We start from the raw sequence: 15,336 nt of genomic DNA, 5'->3' as shown, positions 1-15,336 counted from the left end.
CTCAGCTGAGTCTCGGGCTCCTTGAGCTCCACCTAGAAACAAACTCAGACAAAAGAAGGAAGGGGGAATGTATACCTTTGAAGACGAATTTTCCAGCTCTTTGGAGGCGGGGGCGGCATCAGTGGAGTAGCCCTGGCGCTGCTTGTGCCTGGGATTCACCTTGCACACAATGTAGACGCGGCGGCCTCGCTGGACCGCGTAGCAGTGCTCGCACAGCTTCTTCACAGCCGATCGCACCTTCATCCCTAAACCCTAGCCCTAAAATGGAAGAAGTTTCTTTTTAGGTCTGGGCGGGAGAGAGATCACGATGCTGCGAGAATGACAAAGAAATTGAGGATCGTATTTGGCGTTCTTGGTGAGATCTTCGGCGGGCGCAACTACATTCCCTCTGATCGAAAGGGTTTTTGTTCTTTTGTCTCCACAGGCAACATCACTACGATTCTCTCCAGTTTAGCCCCAATGTAAAGTGTTTTATGCCTATGTCCTTTTACCTTGGTTGGTTTTTTCTAGACCCACATTCTACCGGATTTACAAGAGGAAGGACACTGAGAATTTCTCAGTGCTCCCATATATAACCACGATCTTGTGCAATTTATTCTGGGCTTGGTATGCATTGCCATTCATCACGAGCCAGAACCTTCTCCTCTTTATTATCAGTGCGATTCAGGTGGTGTTGCAATCCATCTACGTTATCATGTTCTTCATCTACGCTCCACCTGAAAGAAAGGTACTCTCCAATTTTATTCCTCAATTTGATTTGGTGATGTTTTTCTCTTTTCCTTCTTTGTTTCCTCCATTTGGTTTTTTCCAGTCGAGGACAACAGTAATGGTTGTCACGACCGTCATCCTCTTCGCCATGGATATAATTATAACAATGGCATTTCTTCGGCAGAGCAAGAGAGAAACTTTTGCCGGCGTGATTGCCACTATTTCTTCCATTCTGGCTTATGCCGCTCCCTTGTCTATCATGGTCCGTCATGTTCTTTTCTACGTTTTCTTTACTCAAAAACACGATTTCTCGGCAGGGCCTTGTAATCAGAACCAGGAGCGTCGAATACATGCCGTTCCTCCTCTCCTTGGCCATCTTTTGCAGCGGTTTTACGTGGACTGTCTATGGTATACTTGGACCCGACATCTTTGTCATTGTAAGTTGATCCAAAAGCTCTTGAGCTCCCGGTAAAAAAAACGCGCAAGGTAAATACACGTTGTTTTGCTTTCCACGGTGCCTCAATAATGGAACTGGCCTTTCTTTTCTTTATCGTACTCTGCAGATATCGGATGGGCTTGGCTTCCTGCTCTCCACGCTGCAGCTCATTCTGTACGCAGTGTATTATCGTCCCCCTGTGCAACAAGTGGCTTACGGGAGCGTCAAGAACTTGCCCGAGGAGCTGGAATCGGACCAACACCTGGTGGCAAGCTCCACACAGGCGGACGAGATCGAGCTGGAAAAGAGGTGGCACACTCGAAGCGAAGGCGGCCAAAACTCCAACCAAGGAGCGTCTCCTCCTGTTCCTCCTCCATCTCGGCCCTTGGAATCCATCAAGCTATCGCAGTCCGTCGTCCTGTACGACGACCCTCGGCTTCCGAACTAAGAAAGCAAAAGAGAAAACAGAGAACGAGACGCAGAGTGTCGGACAAGCAAGCATGGAAAGGTATGAAACTTGTCTTTCCGGCTCCTTTTTGACGTATTGACAAGGCCTTTTACAGGACTGGACAGTTTCCATCGGGACAGAGCGAAGAGATAAGCAAACGCTACGGCCTTGCGGGGACAGAAACGAGAAAAGACTCTGTTACGAGCCGGCTCGTCTCTTGCAACTGAAACGACAGTGCACAAGCCTTTGGATTCTTTCTTCCGTCTGTCCGTCCAGGCCGTGAATGACAGACTGATCAGTGAGGTATTTCTCTTTTCATCTTTTCCTTCCAGGAGTACTCGAGCGGGGCATCCATTGTCTATCCTCCCTTGCATTATGTGGGTTGGCGTGCTGTTTGTGGTCATTTCTCCGGAAAGGAAAGGCTGGATGGAGATTTGTGACAAAGCGAAGTCGACGCGAAATTTTTTTCAAACTTCGATGGTCCTTGAATGGGAAGTGGTGGACGATTCTTTTTCCGCTGCAATGACTTTTCCTGATTTGATAATTTGGTGCGCTGTTCAAATCACAGCGGCCTCCGTTCCAGTAAAAATCTCTATTGTGGTGTTTTTTCTTTCTAGTCAAGGAAATCCCGCTGCTCTTTTTGTACAAGTTTGTTTTTCCCGCAGCTTTAAGAAAATGTGGATGGAGTTTAAAGGCTTTGAGAATCTTGGCTAGACCCACCATGCTTGATCAACAACAATACTGTTACTATTGATGTTATTATTAGAAGAGAGATATCTGTGAAGCTTCTCTTGTAACTACGTCTCAATGACAGTAGTGTTAACATTGATATTATTATTATGAGAAAGCTTGAGATCTCCATTCAGTGGTTTCTTTCTTAGTTCCACCACCACCCTACAACACTGAGATACAAACTTTGCAAGGATTGCCATAGAGGATCCAGCATTTCCTTCCACAATGATTGTAGCTGCTAGATAGTGCTTAAGGTCCCTTCCACTTCTTTTTCATTTCTTTTTTCTTGAAAAAAGAAAAATTTGAAGCTTTTGCTTTTTCTCTTCAGTTTTCTTGGAGGAAAGAAGATTTTCTAGCAGAATGTGGGTGCCGCATTGTGTGCTGTTGTACTCACAGCCCACCACACCACTCAACTCAAGGAGTGGGAAGAGATTCTGTTCCTTTCGAGTCAGCTACAACAGCACTCACAAGAAAAAAGAGCCGAAACAAGAACAAAATTAAACATTAAAAATAAAGAAGTATTTGAAGATTTTACAAACACTTGTATCTGGGAAATTGATGTGGGGTCAAAGGGAATGCAACTACAGACAAAATTTAATCAATTAAAAAACAAATGAAAAAGGTGAGAGAACCTTTTTTTTCTTTTATGTTTTTTTTTTTTTACATCGTGGTTCCAAAAGTCAGTTGCTAGAAAGCGGTCCGGGGAAAAAGAAGAAAATGATCCAATCTACAGAAAGTCAAAGGTTTTGTAACCATTTTCTCGACACGCCATCTGCCTCTCATGATTTTCCGGCTTATTCAAGTCTAGCAAAATCAAGACAATATCAAGGCAAAGGTCGAAAATTCCCCCGCAATAACAAGAATCTTCCTTTGGTTTCCAGGTCCCACAACACGAGAAAAAGATGAAATTCTTTATTATGGATTTAACCCCCCTTTTCCCCCTTTTATTCCACCTTTTTTTTTCTTTGCCCCAAGGAACATGCCCAAGAGCGGTCCCGTCTCAAGGCACCAACCAAAGGGCCTGTCTCCAAAAAGACGGGCGTGCTTTGTTCGTCCTCCCGACCTGTCTCGCCATCGCTTTCCTCCGTACGTGGGTGGCAAAGTGTACGGAACGCGTCTTTGCCTACCTGGCCATTTGTGCTTTAGGATTTGGCCCCGCCACGCATTGGCCGGTGAAAATAGCGATGGCCAGGCGCCCGGATGGATGTTTTAAGACAACTTGAAAACAACAATAGTTCATAACTTGTCAACCTCCATCTGGTTAGTCTTGATTTGATCAGCTGGTCGTCATGGTAACTGATGTCAAGTAGTAGATCATCACTGCAAATTGTTTAAACTTGGAGAGCGATGGTTTCTGTCATGGAAGGAAACAATTCCAGAATGGAGCAGTAGCATCACACTGACATGTTTCCTTCTAGCTAATATGTTAGAATTCTAGTGTCGAATGGAACGTGGGGACTGGCAAATATAAAAACCTTGCAAGTCCTCGTGTATGGCAAGTGATAGAAACAAATCCAAAGCGTCGTCGGTGGTGGGGGTGGTGGTGGTAGCAATGGTGGTGCTATCAAGAAACAAACGCACAGACTAGGTGCATTTGTCTTCCTCCAACTCGTTTGACTCGCCTCTCTTCCCTTTTATCTTTGTAAGAGAATCAAATTCTCTCTTTTTCTTCTTCCATAAAGGAATTGTGTGGAAAGTTTTGACTACACAAAGGAAAAAGTGTGAAATTCACCAAGGTCAAGAGACCTAGCTATGTGATTGTGATAAAGAGAATTTCTTTGATCGTTCCAAGTGTTGCATTATTGCTTGCATTTTTACCAGGTGGCTTCTTGACTGACCAGGGGTCTTGAGCACCAATTCCCTAGGTAAGAACAAAGTGTGGCTATATGATTCTACTGTCGCACCACTATCACTGTTTTCCAGATCCTTTTTTTGACTCTCTTGACCAACTTTCAAGGCTTGAGTGTGGATTTTCGCGTGACTTCTGGCTTGCCGCAGAAGATGCAACGTGCAGCCGTTCAGATTGGAGTGGAATCAAGTGTGCTGACCAGATTTCATGTGGTCTTCCAAGCTTGTGAGGCCTCCCCGCAAGACAAGCGATCGCGTACTTGGTTCCGTGCTTGAGCTAGCAAAAATATGTCTAGAAACTCCAGAAGTTTATCCACAGTCCCTTCTTTTTAGGAGCTAAAAAGAATACGAAGAAGAAACACTGACACCCCACTACGCTACAACATAACATAATATGAGTGTCTAGAGTAGTTTGTCTTTTAGGTCTCCATAGGAATCAAAGTTCGCGTCCTAGGCGTGGTCAAACCGGTATAACACTGATAGATAGATTCCTTTTAAGTTTTTTCAATCCAAGGAGGAGGCACTAAAAGACACAGTTTGAGTTACAAAATCTCTAGTGTTGCAAAACAATCCAAATTGCTGAGCAGCTATAACACCCTTATAAGTGATTTCATTACTAACAAGTGGCCCTTCTCTTGTGGATTCTTGGAAGTTTTGCAGCCGACACGACGAGTCCCAAAACATTTTGTCGGTGTAGAAAGCCGAGTGTCGTGTTGCAAAGATCCTTGTCGTTGTGCTCTCGACTTTATAGGCGTTTTAGGCGGGATGCTTAACAAGGATTTTAGGAATAGCAGGCGGGCAGCAGCTAGTAGCAGTCTCAACTGGGCTCGTTTGACTCTTTCATGTCTTTAGATTTGAGATTAAGAACGCAACAACAAAGTTTGTGCCTGATTTGTCACCTTGTGGGTAGTAATCAAGCAACAAGAAAAAAACAAGACCAAGCAAGCAAGATCCTGGTTAGCAATCGTTGAGGGAGAAAGGTGGCGACCCGAAACTGTTAGCTTATTTTTGTTGTTAGCACTATCTAGTGCTAAAGTGGCCAGCACAAACCAAAATTCTTTTCGCTTTGATTTTGAGACATGATATTGTGCATTGTTCTCTTTGTGTTGCAGCCACACCCTTCCCATCTCAAGATTTACATGCCGGCTCTGCCTTTTGGACAGCAACAATAATATTGTATGGAATTTTGGCTTGCATTCTTGAATTCTGGTCATTTTTTGGGTTGGGCAATGTACACAAGGATGTGAGTGTGTGGCCCTCACACGCAGGCATATAAACTCTTCCTGATGTGGCTGGGGTGGCAGCAGCAGAAACACAAAAGATTGCAGTGTGCTGTTCTCCTATTGGGTGATAAAATACAGCAAAAAAGATCGCAAAAAAAGGAAAAGAGAGCATAGCAATTGGCTGGTTCCATCTAGAAGCAGCAGGCCAGGAGGAAGGGCAGTCCTTTTGATTTGCATTTGCCTCCCTTGTCCTCTTCTTTCTCTACATTTTGCCCTCTCTCCTATCACTCTTTCCTGGCTGTGCTACATGCCTTGCCTTGGCAGCACAGTGGGGAACCCACCACCCCACTCATCATTCACCACCAATTGTCTTGCATGCTATCCATCTCTATCTGTTTGCTAGCCACTAAGCTAACAGCTTAAGCCTCACTGATCATATGATTTGATCTTGATCTCTATCCAATCTTTGTTACAAAGGTTCAGAGCTGAAGCTGGCTGGTGAATTCCACACACGTCAGGAGAGAAGGCCAAAGTACACACAAGGCTTTCTTTGTTTTGCAGTAGCTCCACTTCCATCCAATGGGAGCCCCCACCTCCCATACGAGGAGCAAAGAACTCGTGACGACTATACAGCCCACCTAAGCAGCACTTCCTTCTTCTTGTGTTCGGTTGGCAGAAAAGAAAGCAAGGCATGAACTTTAGGAGAAAAGAATGATACCTTTGGGCATATACATCCATATATCAAATGCCAAACAAATACAAGTGGCAATCTAACCGATCACCACCACCATTTAGTCTCTAGAAGGAAATAAACAAATTCCAGAAATTTTAAAGAGAGGAGTTCCTGTTTTCCCCTCCTCTTACACCAATGATCCATCCATCCCCCACCAGGAAAAACCAAAAAAATGAAAAGAAGAAAAGAAAAGAAAAGGACTTTGAGAATAATGTAGCTAGCCTTCTTATGGCTGGCTGCTGATCAATCTTCCCTCATATACTGCAATTTGCATTGTGACTTGTGCTGGGCCAACTTCTCTGGAACCACAATGTACCAAACCGGCCTAATCTCGTTTATCAATTTTCTTGCTTGTTGCAAAGTATTGCTGTAGCTGCTGGAGAGCACTGGTGCTGATGCGAACTCTTTGCTGTTGGTAGTGGTGGTGTGGTGGTGCTGCTACTGCTGCCACTGTAGGTGTAGCTCCCGCACACGAAAAACAAGAAAAGAAGCTGCTCTCTCTCTTTTGTGTAATCCACACCAGTTAGCTACACTTAAAGCCGCAACTTTTCTGGATGGCGACACCGAGACCAAGAGGCTCGCTTCTTGCCTCTCACTGCACGCACAAAAAGAAAACCAGTCACCCTGTGCACGCACATACCCATCCAACCATCCACCCATCCATGACTCAAGGAGAGCCTTCCACCACCTTTTGCATGACGCAGATTCGACGACACAAGTGTTCTTGCAGCAGCCAGCCGGCCAACCAGCCTCCCCCGCCATTACCGGTTTTAGTATCTAGATCTGATCCCCTCTTGTCCCTGTCCGCCTCCTTCAAGTAGCTGCTGCTGTTGCCGCTGCTGCCGCAGTAGTTTCCTGCTGGTGCTGCTGTTGATAATGATGTTGTTGATGATGATATGGTTGACGAAGATGATTATGATGATGATGAGCAACAGTAGCAGCTGGAGCAGCGGCAGGCGGGGGAGGAGGAAGAAGGGGAGGAAGCTTGTCTCCGTGCTCCCTTTCACTTTCCACCAGGGGCATCACCTTCACCGATATGACGGCCGCCTCGTCTTCATCAACTCTAAAAGTCGTCTCATGGTGGCGATGATCCACTGCCTTGCAAACATTGCTGTTGCTGCTGCTGTTGTTGTTGGTGGCAGCAGCACTGAGCACACTAGTGGCGCTGCTCGTAATGGTGGCGGTGGCGGTGGCGGTGGCGGCGGCGGCGGTGCTGCCACTGTTGCTGCTGCTCATGATGCAGCTCATCTCCTCCTCGTCATTCCTGGGACTCGAAGCAGCAGCAGGAGCAGCATCCACCGAGCACGTCAAGTGCTTGGCTCTCTCCGCCTGCAGAGCCCAATCCGTCCGCATCAGCACAATCATCATGAGGGCCGCACATGTCCCTTGTGCCGCCAGCAGGCCCAGCCAGAGCCCAGGGAACCCGACATTAAACAAGAACCCAAGAGCCATCGCCACTGGCATCCCCACAAAGTAGAAGGATCCCAGATTGATGTTGGCCCCCGTCGATGGCCGCGCGCAGCCCCGGAGGACCCCACAGCCAGTTGTCTGCGGACAGTTCCCGAGCTCGCACAGCCCAACAATGGGCAGAACCAGCGACGTGAGCGAGAGGATGGAGTCGTCCTTGGTGAACATGCCCCCCCACACATGCCGCATCGTCGTCGTGAACGTCATGGCCAGCACCGCCACCACCCCCGCGCAGGCCAGCGCCACCATCATCGCAATGCGGGCCTTGGCCGGCCGGTTGGCGCCCAGCTCGTTGCCCACCCGCGTCGACACGGCCAGGCTGAGCGACGAGGGGAAGATGTAGACGAGCGCCGTGGTCTGGATGAGGATGCCCATGGACGCCACCGCCGCCTTTGCGTTGGTCAGCAGCCCCGACACGATGATCATGAACTCGTACCACCACCACTCGAGGCACACGCTGATGCAGCTGGGGATGGCCAGGTTGAGAAGCGGGCGCCAGTCCTTGAGCGAGTCCCGCGACCAGCCGTCCCACGTCCTTTTGTATTTGCCCGAGATGCGGAGGTAGCCCACCAGGAAGATGACGAGGTTGAAGTCGGTCAATGCGGCGGAGAGCGCCACCCCGCGGATCCTCATCTTCAAGTGGATCACCAGCAGCAGGTTGATGGGAACGTGCAGCGCCAGCGCCAGCGCCGAGCACCAGGTGAGCGGCGTGGTGATGTTCTGCGTCCGCAGGTAAATCCGGAGGGGGTTGAGAATTGCCTGCGCCAGCAAGTCGGGAAGCGAGAAGAGTATGTATGTACCCGCCATTGCCGTGATGCCCTCGTCCTGGCCGCACCACAGCAGAATTCGCTGCATGTTGATCCACAGGCTGGCGATGGGCACGCAGACGCAGAGGAGCACCAGGATGGTCCGCTGGAGTGTAATGCCCATCAGGTGCCACCTCTTGGCTCCGCAAGCCTGGCCGCAGATCGGCTCCATCCCCATGGCCAGCCCCGCCAGCACAGAGTAGCCGGTGATGTTGGCGAAGCCCATGGATAGAGCTCCTCCAGCGAGCTCCATCTTCCCGAGATGGCCTAGAAATAGCATGGATATCATAGACCTGGCATAAAGAAGCAGACCCATTACCACCATGGGTCCCGCTATGCCACTCATCTGCTTCAATTCCTCCACAACCTGTGCTCCATTTGGAAAAAAAACGAGAAAGGATCGATCAGTGCCTTTGCTCTCTACCTCGGTCTCACACGCATGACAAAGTCACAGCACGCATTCTTTCTTCCGCTCGTCGCGACCGACTGACTCGCTCTCACAGGCACCGTGCCGGTGCCGGTACAATATCATACACAAATCCACGCGAACGCGACACGGCCTCCAGTCCAAGCTTGTCACAGAGCATAGCGGGCGACTGACACCGATGGATCCACAGCAGGAGAGGTGCAAGCAAGCAAGCAATACATTTACAAACGTGCCCGTATGACCGAGGAAAGAAATGCCACATGAAAACAAAGGATATAAATCACAGCCAAATCGGAGATCAAATCCCGAGGGAAAAAAATACAATAACACAGTGATTCTCGCGAGCAAGCAAACTAGCTGGCCATGGACGCTGGCTGCCGTGGGAGTGATGGTACCACAGGCACACACCAGCACAGCGCCGCACGGAAAAAATTCCCTGGAAAAATCACGATCAAGGCCGCAAGCAATGCATGCAGCCAAGGAAAGAAAGAGGGATCCAAGAAGAGAAAATATATTATGGCAAGAGACACCCACCTCGGCGGATGTTGGCCATCGATGGAGCTCCGATTCGTAATCTTTCACGGGCTGGACGACAGGATCGTTGATGCTGGGAAGCACGAGCACGATTGACGAAGGCGCTGGCGCTGGCGCTGCCGCGGCGGCGGCAATCAGAGGATTATCTTCCTCGCACTCGCAGGGATTGAGACGACACATCGCGGCGGCGCGGCAGGAGGAGCGAGAGCAAAGAGAGCAGCGGGGCGAGAGAGAGGCTGATTTCTTGGCAAAATCTCGTCAATCCGGTGCTCAATCACACCATCCGGAGCTCAGCCCCGCCCGAAATCTGGACAGAATGCCGCATCCCGGGCCTGTTGTGCGCGCTCCCCAGGCAGGGATTCTTGGAGAGAGCGAGGCGCGGCGGCGACATCTGCATTGGCGACGGGCATCCGAGCGGCTCCTCGGCGCTCCAGAAATCGCGGCCGCGCGCGCGACACCAAGAAATTCCCCTCGCGCCTTCTCTCGCGCGGGCAGCGCCCCGCCCCGGGAACACAGGGTAAAACAAAGCCAAAGCGCTTATAGTGACCTAAAAATCGGGCCGAGGAAGGAGCGAGCAATGGCAATGAAAGGCGATGAGCAAGGGGGCGGTGCTTTAAGTAATACTAGATGGCCGATGCGATGACTCCAGTGGACTTTTTTGCGTGGTAAAACTTGTTTGTGCTATAGCTTGGGTTACTCAACCGGTTGTACTTTCGCCAGGCGGCCAGGAGTGGTCCACTTTCGCCCCGTCCGTACGGCAGAAATTTCGGTCTAGCTATTTGGCAATGTTATGGTGGAAAAAAGAATAACAAAGCAACGAATCTTACTTATGGGAGCATTGTGATCCTTCTGCCCTTCACTAGATGCCGCAATTGGCACATTCGAGCTCCCCAAAAAGCCACCATTTGGCAAATTTATGCTCTCACCCATTTTTTGTTAAATGTTTGTTGGGCAAACTTTTGGCTTTGGGCCGTAAATCTAATGTTCTTAAAACCGGCTTGTAACTAAACGGCCCAAAACAAACGCGTTGGGACAAGGCACAACTTGTTCCCAAATGTGGTTCCATCAATCAATCACGCACGCTGTTCTTCTAAACATCCAAAATTCCATTCAAAGGACTCCCAAGAGATGCCACTCCCATAGCTTAGTCTCGTTGTTTTTGTTTGGCGGATCATTGCCATGCCAGTGTTGTTTGGCGGGGGCGGCCTGATTGTTAGATTAGTGCTTGACCCACGTGTTTATACGCTTAACAAAATCAAAGACTTCGTACGGCCTCGGACGTAGAAATACCAACCACCAGCCGTTATAGTCTTTCAAGAGGTTTTGTATAATATCTGGTCGACCATACTTGTCACCAATCATGCAGCCTTAGTTGTATGTGTGTGTGAGTGTGTGTGTGTACGTGGGCGATACAATAAATGTACTGGATGCGTATTTATACAATATACGTCTCAATCGGCTATACTTCTAATTAACGATCTTCGATTAGGGTGTATGAGGAGCCCTAAAGGCGTCGGGCGCCCGCGCCGAGCCGAGGTAGGCGTTTCGGAGCTGGATTTCATGGCGGAGGAGACTCTAGCTGCTAGATTTCGAGGCGTCGATGTGCCGCCGGCGCCTGCATTCTCGCTCGCATTTCCCGGTGTGGGGAATGGATTTGTCGGCATAAGGCGTTTGCTAGAGGCAGCGATGGCGGCTGAACGGTAAGTAAAATCCACTTGCCAAATCTCAACTCCTGCGTGACCGGAAGAGATCTCTTGCAGTTCCAAAAGAGTTCCACACCTTTCATCGGCACCAAAGTATCCGGCCTCTATGACTTACGATAAGCATCGTAGGCTTTCAAGCTTGCGTCCCAGGGTAGCCAAGCCCGATAAGAAGAACGGAGAATTTCAAAGGGAGTGACTCGAACGGCTGTTACACCGATTCCTTCCACGCATACCCACGGATCGGATCGGAGGGGGTAATGCGTACAACAAGAGGAGGAGCCCAAATCTATTTTAAAGCTTGACAGCGAGCATCACTTCACAGGTCTCGGTTGAGAAGTCCTTGCTTGGCGTGGTTGGAAGGAGTGCGAAATAGGAGTTAAGGGGGACCCCGCTGACAACTTGTGTCATCATCTGCTTGATCGAGAACATCGACCCCATGGGTTTGTTCACACTTTTCCACAGTAGCACCAGCTCAGATCCTGACAGAAAAGGATACGAGAGACCGCGGGACCAAGCTAGAGCCGAGAGAAAGGTGTTGAATGCGGTGGCTCCAACGTCCAGTTTGCAGTAAATCTGAGAAGTGATGGTTATCCAGATGATCGTCGGCGCTGGCTTCAAAGGTCACTGGTTTTTCTATAAAGCTGCACTTTGGACCAGATTCCCAACGAAAGGCACCTTGCTAGTTTTGAGCCATCCATGGACTGTGCGGTCACGAAGGTCAGTTCTCTTGCGTCCTTGTCTTTCTCGTCCTTTTTCTTATGAGGATTCCCGTTTGCTTTGTGTGTAGTGTGTGCAGATTCCTCGTTCTGCTTTTCAGGAGTTTCCGGGATCGCAGGTTCCATACTTCCCATTCAGATGAAGGCGGACTTTCAGGAATCGTTTTCGAAAGCCGTTGGGAGCGGGTGGTTTTGGATGTTGCGAAGGTACCAAAGAACTCAAGTGACGCCGAGGGGATTAAGTAACCAGTTCCGGATATATTCCGTTTACGCGGAGAACGAGCTCGGAAGAAATTAGCGAGCTGACTTTTTTCGATCCGTGGTTCCTGGGACAGCTCAAGGAGTCATTCGTGGTGGAGGAGTTTCTGTCCAACACAAAGCTGACACAGCTATGTACCAGATCAAGCAACGAGGTTTTTGGCGACAGACAAGTTACTTATGCTACAAAAACTGCCGAACCAGAGGTTCGAGCTCACAGGGCTCTGGGAGTGGTGCCAGCATTTAACACCTGTGCTGCAGAGTTCGAAGCCAACACACCTTACAGGTACTCATCCTATGACGATAGCCCCAGGCTTGCAACAGGAAGAAGTTATTGATCCTTGGTGGTGGTCCCGATCGTATCGGACAAGGAATTGAATTCGACTACTGCTGTGAATTCGACTACTGCTGCTGTCATGCATCCTTCGTACTTCACGTATGTACATGCTCCTCCTGTTTGTTCTTGTTAAGTTACTGCTTTGGTTGGTCTGTTTTATGATCGTTTCTCCTTGATTGACTGGCGCGTTTTTTTTTTTCCGTTCCAGGAAATAGGATTTAAGACAACAGATGATGAACTCCCGTCTCAACTGGCTATGATGCGAGAGGTGGTCTGGCTTTTCAGCCGCGGTCTTGAATATCATTGATTTGGAGAAGCCGGACGGGCAGTTTGCTTGCCAAACATCTTTGAGGCTGGCGGTGCCTTTACAAAACTGTCTGGATGAGGCTTCTCCAAATTCTATCGACGCTGTCCAGGACAGGAAAGGCTGTTCAAGCAGCTGGGAATAGCAGCTCGTCTGGAGGCAGAAGGCGCATTGGAGATTGCAGAGAGGCGGTCCTTGTCCGTCCTTCCTATGTTCTTGGTGGACGGGCCATGGAGATAGTTTACAGCAACGAAAAGCCTGGAAGAGTACTTGGAGACGGGGGTTTGAAGTAGTCGATCCTGACAGACGACAAGTATCTGACGGGCTCTTCAGAGATCGATGTCGACTGCCTGGCGGATGGCAACGGAGCCGGGGAATCATGGAACACATGGAGCACCGAACACGGAATGCTGGAATAGCATTCCGGGGTCACAGGGGTCCTTAATGACGATACGAGACGCAGGAGCTCAGCGTCTGCTGCGCTGATCGACTGTCGCACAGAACTTCACATCATGGAGGCGAATCCAGGTCCCGTTTGTTTCCAAGCGATTGACATCTGCTGCCAGGAAGCGGTGGAGCTATGCTTAAGTTGCGATATATATAGCGATATATATTATAGGTTTAAAATATTTAATATTTTAAATATATATAACCCTAGTTCACGAGAATTTAAACTGTTTGGAGAATATGATTATTGCGACAATTTATATATGGATTTACACATACAATCATAGATGTGGTTTTAGTTTCTAGCAAAAAGCATTTGTTTGCTGAACTGTTTGGTTGTATTGCTTATATAAGTCATACTTCGTCATGTGTATATGTGTATATATACAGTTAAAGATGTCATAAAATTGCCTCTTTCTTCTTTCTTTCTTTTATTTATTCTCTTACCATATTGTGAATAAATCAAAGATTTATTAGCTTGTTATCATCTTCAATGGCCTTGAGGCCAATATATCTTCTATAACATTTAGCTTTTGAGGAAATAAAACCAAATCCAGAATAATATTTCTTCAGTGCCGAGCACAAGTTTGGAATGCTGTCTTGAAAAGGATTTACATTAAACCCGGATCTACAAATGTATTTGTCCTCATTAGTATAGTTGCATGGTTCTAACCATAGGCTTTTTATTGTTGCAATTCCATGACAAAAAGTCACTGCAACCATTGGACAAGCTATATTGATAATTTTGAAAGTTAAATTGATACCTTCAAAAAGTAGAGATCTTCACTTCAACTTCAAATTCCCGAGCTCCAATTATATTTGTACTTTATGAGCTCATTCCCCATCTCCTTCATGGCATCCACCACTGTCCTAAGCTACTTTCGCAATCCAATGAGCCTATTTCTTATTTCCAGTTCACAAACATGGTCTAGCAATTTGCACTCGTAGACTTGCTCAATAAGCTCAATTCTCTATTGCACCTACTTGTTAGAGTTGAAGTAAGATGCTTGGTAGTTGGGGAATGCTTCCAACAGCTCATATTGTAGCTTCTTCCCAGGTAAAGTCGGTGGGAGATCTGCAAATTGCTTCAAGTACTTCTTGCCCCTAGAATGTGATGTCACATTTGTTAGCCGTCCCTCTCGTGATCCTCAACTCGGTGTGGCTCCCAGGTAAGTAGATTCCACTGTTGAGATAGATACCCACCTTTGTCAAAGTGGAGTTCTCTAGTCGTCCAACACTTGCGGCCGTTCTTGGCTGGCTGGCTGCTGCTGTGGATAGTAGCTCACATAAAGAGGAGTTTGTCCCAAGAACTTGGCCACTATTGTTTGTGATCCTTTGCATGGATGTCCCAGCACCAATATTCATATATCCTGCGCACCAGGCTGTATGGCAGCTGCATGATAAGGCCGATTAAGAATCAAGGACTTGTTGAGAGAAGGAGCTCCAACAGCCATGTGATGCTATGATTCACAAATGTTTTCAAACAAGACTTGGGCATTTAGGGAGATCTGGAATGTCAATATGTTGTGCAAGTTTAAGAGATATGATGTTGGTGCTGGATCCTGAGTCAAGTGAAATCAGCATGTGCCACCTTTGCTAGGAGGACAAAAGCCTTTGAATTAGAAGTCTCCCTAGTAGTCACCGTGTGGACAAGTCCTGGTAAGGTAGACAGTGAGCTATGCAAACTCTTCCAAGCGTTAGCTAATTCCTAGAGCTAGTTGCAAGAAGGAATAATAAGACTTGAGTCTCAAGTATAATTCTCTATCTCACCTTTTTCTAGGATTGATTGACCTTAGAGAGTTTTAAGTCAAAGTGGAAAAGCCAAAGGAAAAGGCAATTTACACAAAGTGAGTTTAGCATAGAAGTTGTCACCTTTGTTGCTGGATTGATCTCTTTATGACTGTGGTCTTTTTCTTATGGCCTTCTATGGCTATTGTGATATGATGTTTGTTTGTAGTGGTTTGGATCATGTTCACCTATGAATGAATGGTGCAAGAGCTTTGTATTTAGACTGTTTAAACTATCAAGAGCTTGTCATCAAGAGAGGGAAGATGATGAAATTACTAATCAAATACTAAATAAAAGAAGAAAAAAATGAATTTGTGTTAAACACTTTAAATATAAAGTCCTAGGTTTATAATGATCTTAGAAACTAATTTGGTCCAACCTATGAATGAAAAATATTTTTTAATGTAATTTGAGTTCAAAT

The 15,336-nt window shown here is 47.5% G+C and overlaps 3 protein-coding genes across 8 annotated transcripts; 2 read left to right on the top strand and 1 right to left on the bottom strand.

Annotated features, from left to right (window-relative positions):
- The first annotated feature begins 279 nt into the window (after positions 1-279).
- LOC9647235 (bidirectional sugar transporter SWEET1a) lies at positions 280-2,288 on the top strand. 3 transcript variants are annotated; one of them, XM_024686458.1, is made up of 7 exons: positions 280-355; positions 425-461; positions 511-727; positions 812-970; positions 1,026-1,194; positions 1,272-1,652; positions 1,708-2,288. In XM_024686458.1, exons 1-5 carry the CDS (start codon positions 319-321, stop codon positions 1,152-1,154), a joined length of 579 nt encoding a protein of 192 aa, XP_024542226.1. In that variant the 5' UTR covers positions 280-318; the 3' UTR covers positions 1,155-1,194; positions 1,272-1,652; positions 1,708-2,288. The 3 variants fall into 3 exon arrangements, with proteins under 3 accessions (XP_024542226.1, XP_024542224.1, XP_024542225.1); XM_024686456.1 differs by having other exon boundaries at positions 812-1,194; XM_024686457.1 differs by having other exon boundaries at positions 313-461.
- A 3,811-nt stretch (positions 2,289-6,099) lies between these two features.
- LOC9647552 (protein DETOXIFICATION 48) lies at positions 6,100-9,573 on the bottom strand. Its single transcript, XM_002981239.2, has 2 exons — positions 9,363-9,573; positions 6,100-8,768 (listed from the first exon to the last, which is right to left on the bottom strand). Exons 1-2 carry the CDS (start codon positions 9,540-9,542, stop codon positions 6,942-6,944), a joined length of 2,007 nt encoding a protein of 668 aa, XP_002981285.2. The 5' UTR covers positions 9,543-9,573; the 3' UTR covers positions 6,100-6,941.
- A 1,300-nt stretch (positions 9,574-10,873) lies between these two features.
- LOC9647234 lies at positions 10,874-13,348 on the top strand. Of its 4 annotated transcripts, none has more exons than XR_002993750.1 (4): positions 10,874-11,062; positions 11,123-11,782; positions 11,853-12,245; positions 12,301-13,348. XR_002993750.1 is itself a non-coding variant. In XM_024686455.1 (2 exons), the coding sequence occupies exons 1-2, from the start codon at positions 11,649-11,651 to the stop codon at positions 12,025-12,027; spliced, it is 309 nt and encodes a 102-aa protein (XP_024542223.1). In that variant the 5' UTR covers positions 11,071-11,648; the 3' UTR covers positions 12,028-13,348. The 4 variants fall into 4 exon arrangements, 1 of the variants encoding a protein (XP_024542223.1); XR_002993749.1 differs by having other exon boundaries at positions 11,853-12,475; positions 12,585-13,348; XR_002993748.1 differs by having other exon boundaries at positions 11,853-13,348.
- The last annotated feature ends 1,988 nt before the right edge of the window (positions 13,349-15,336 follow it).

Source organism: Selaginella moellendorffii, unplaced genomic scaffold (assembly GCF_000143415.4).
Source record: "Selaginella moellendorffii unplaced genomic scaffold, v1.0 SELMOscaffold_48, whole genome shotgun sequence".
NCBI classification, from domain to species: domain Eukaryota; kingdom Viridiplantae; phylum Streptophyta; class Lycopodiopsida; order Selaginellales; family Selaginellaceae; genus Selaginella; species Selaginella moellendorffii.
The sequence above is the reverse complement of the archived record's forward strand: the minus strand, read 5'-3'. Positions and strand labels throughout refer to the sequence as shown.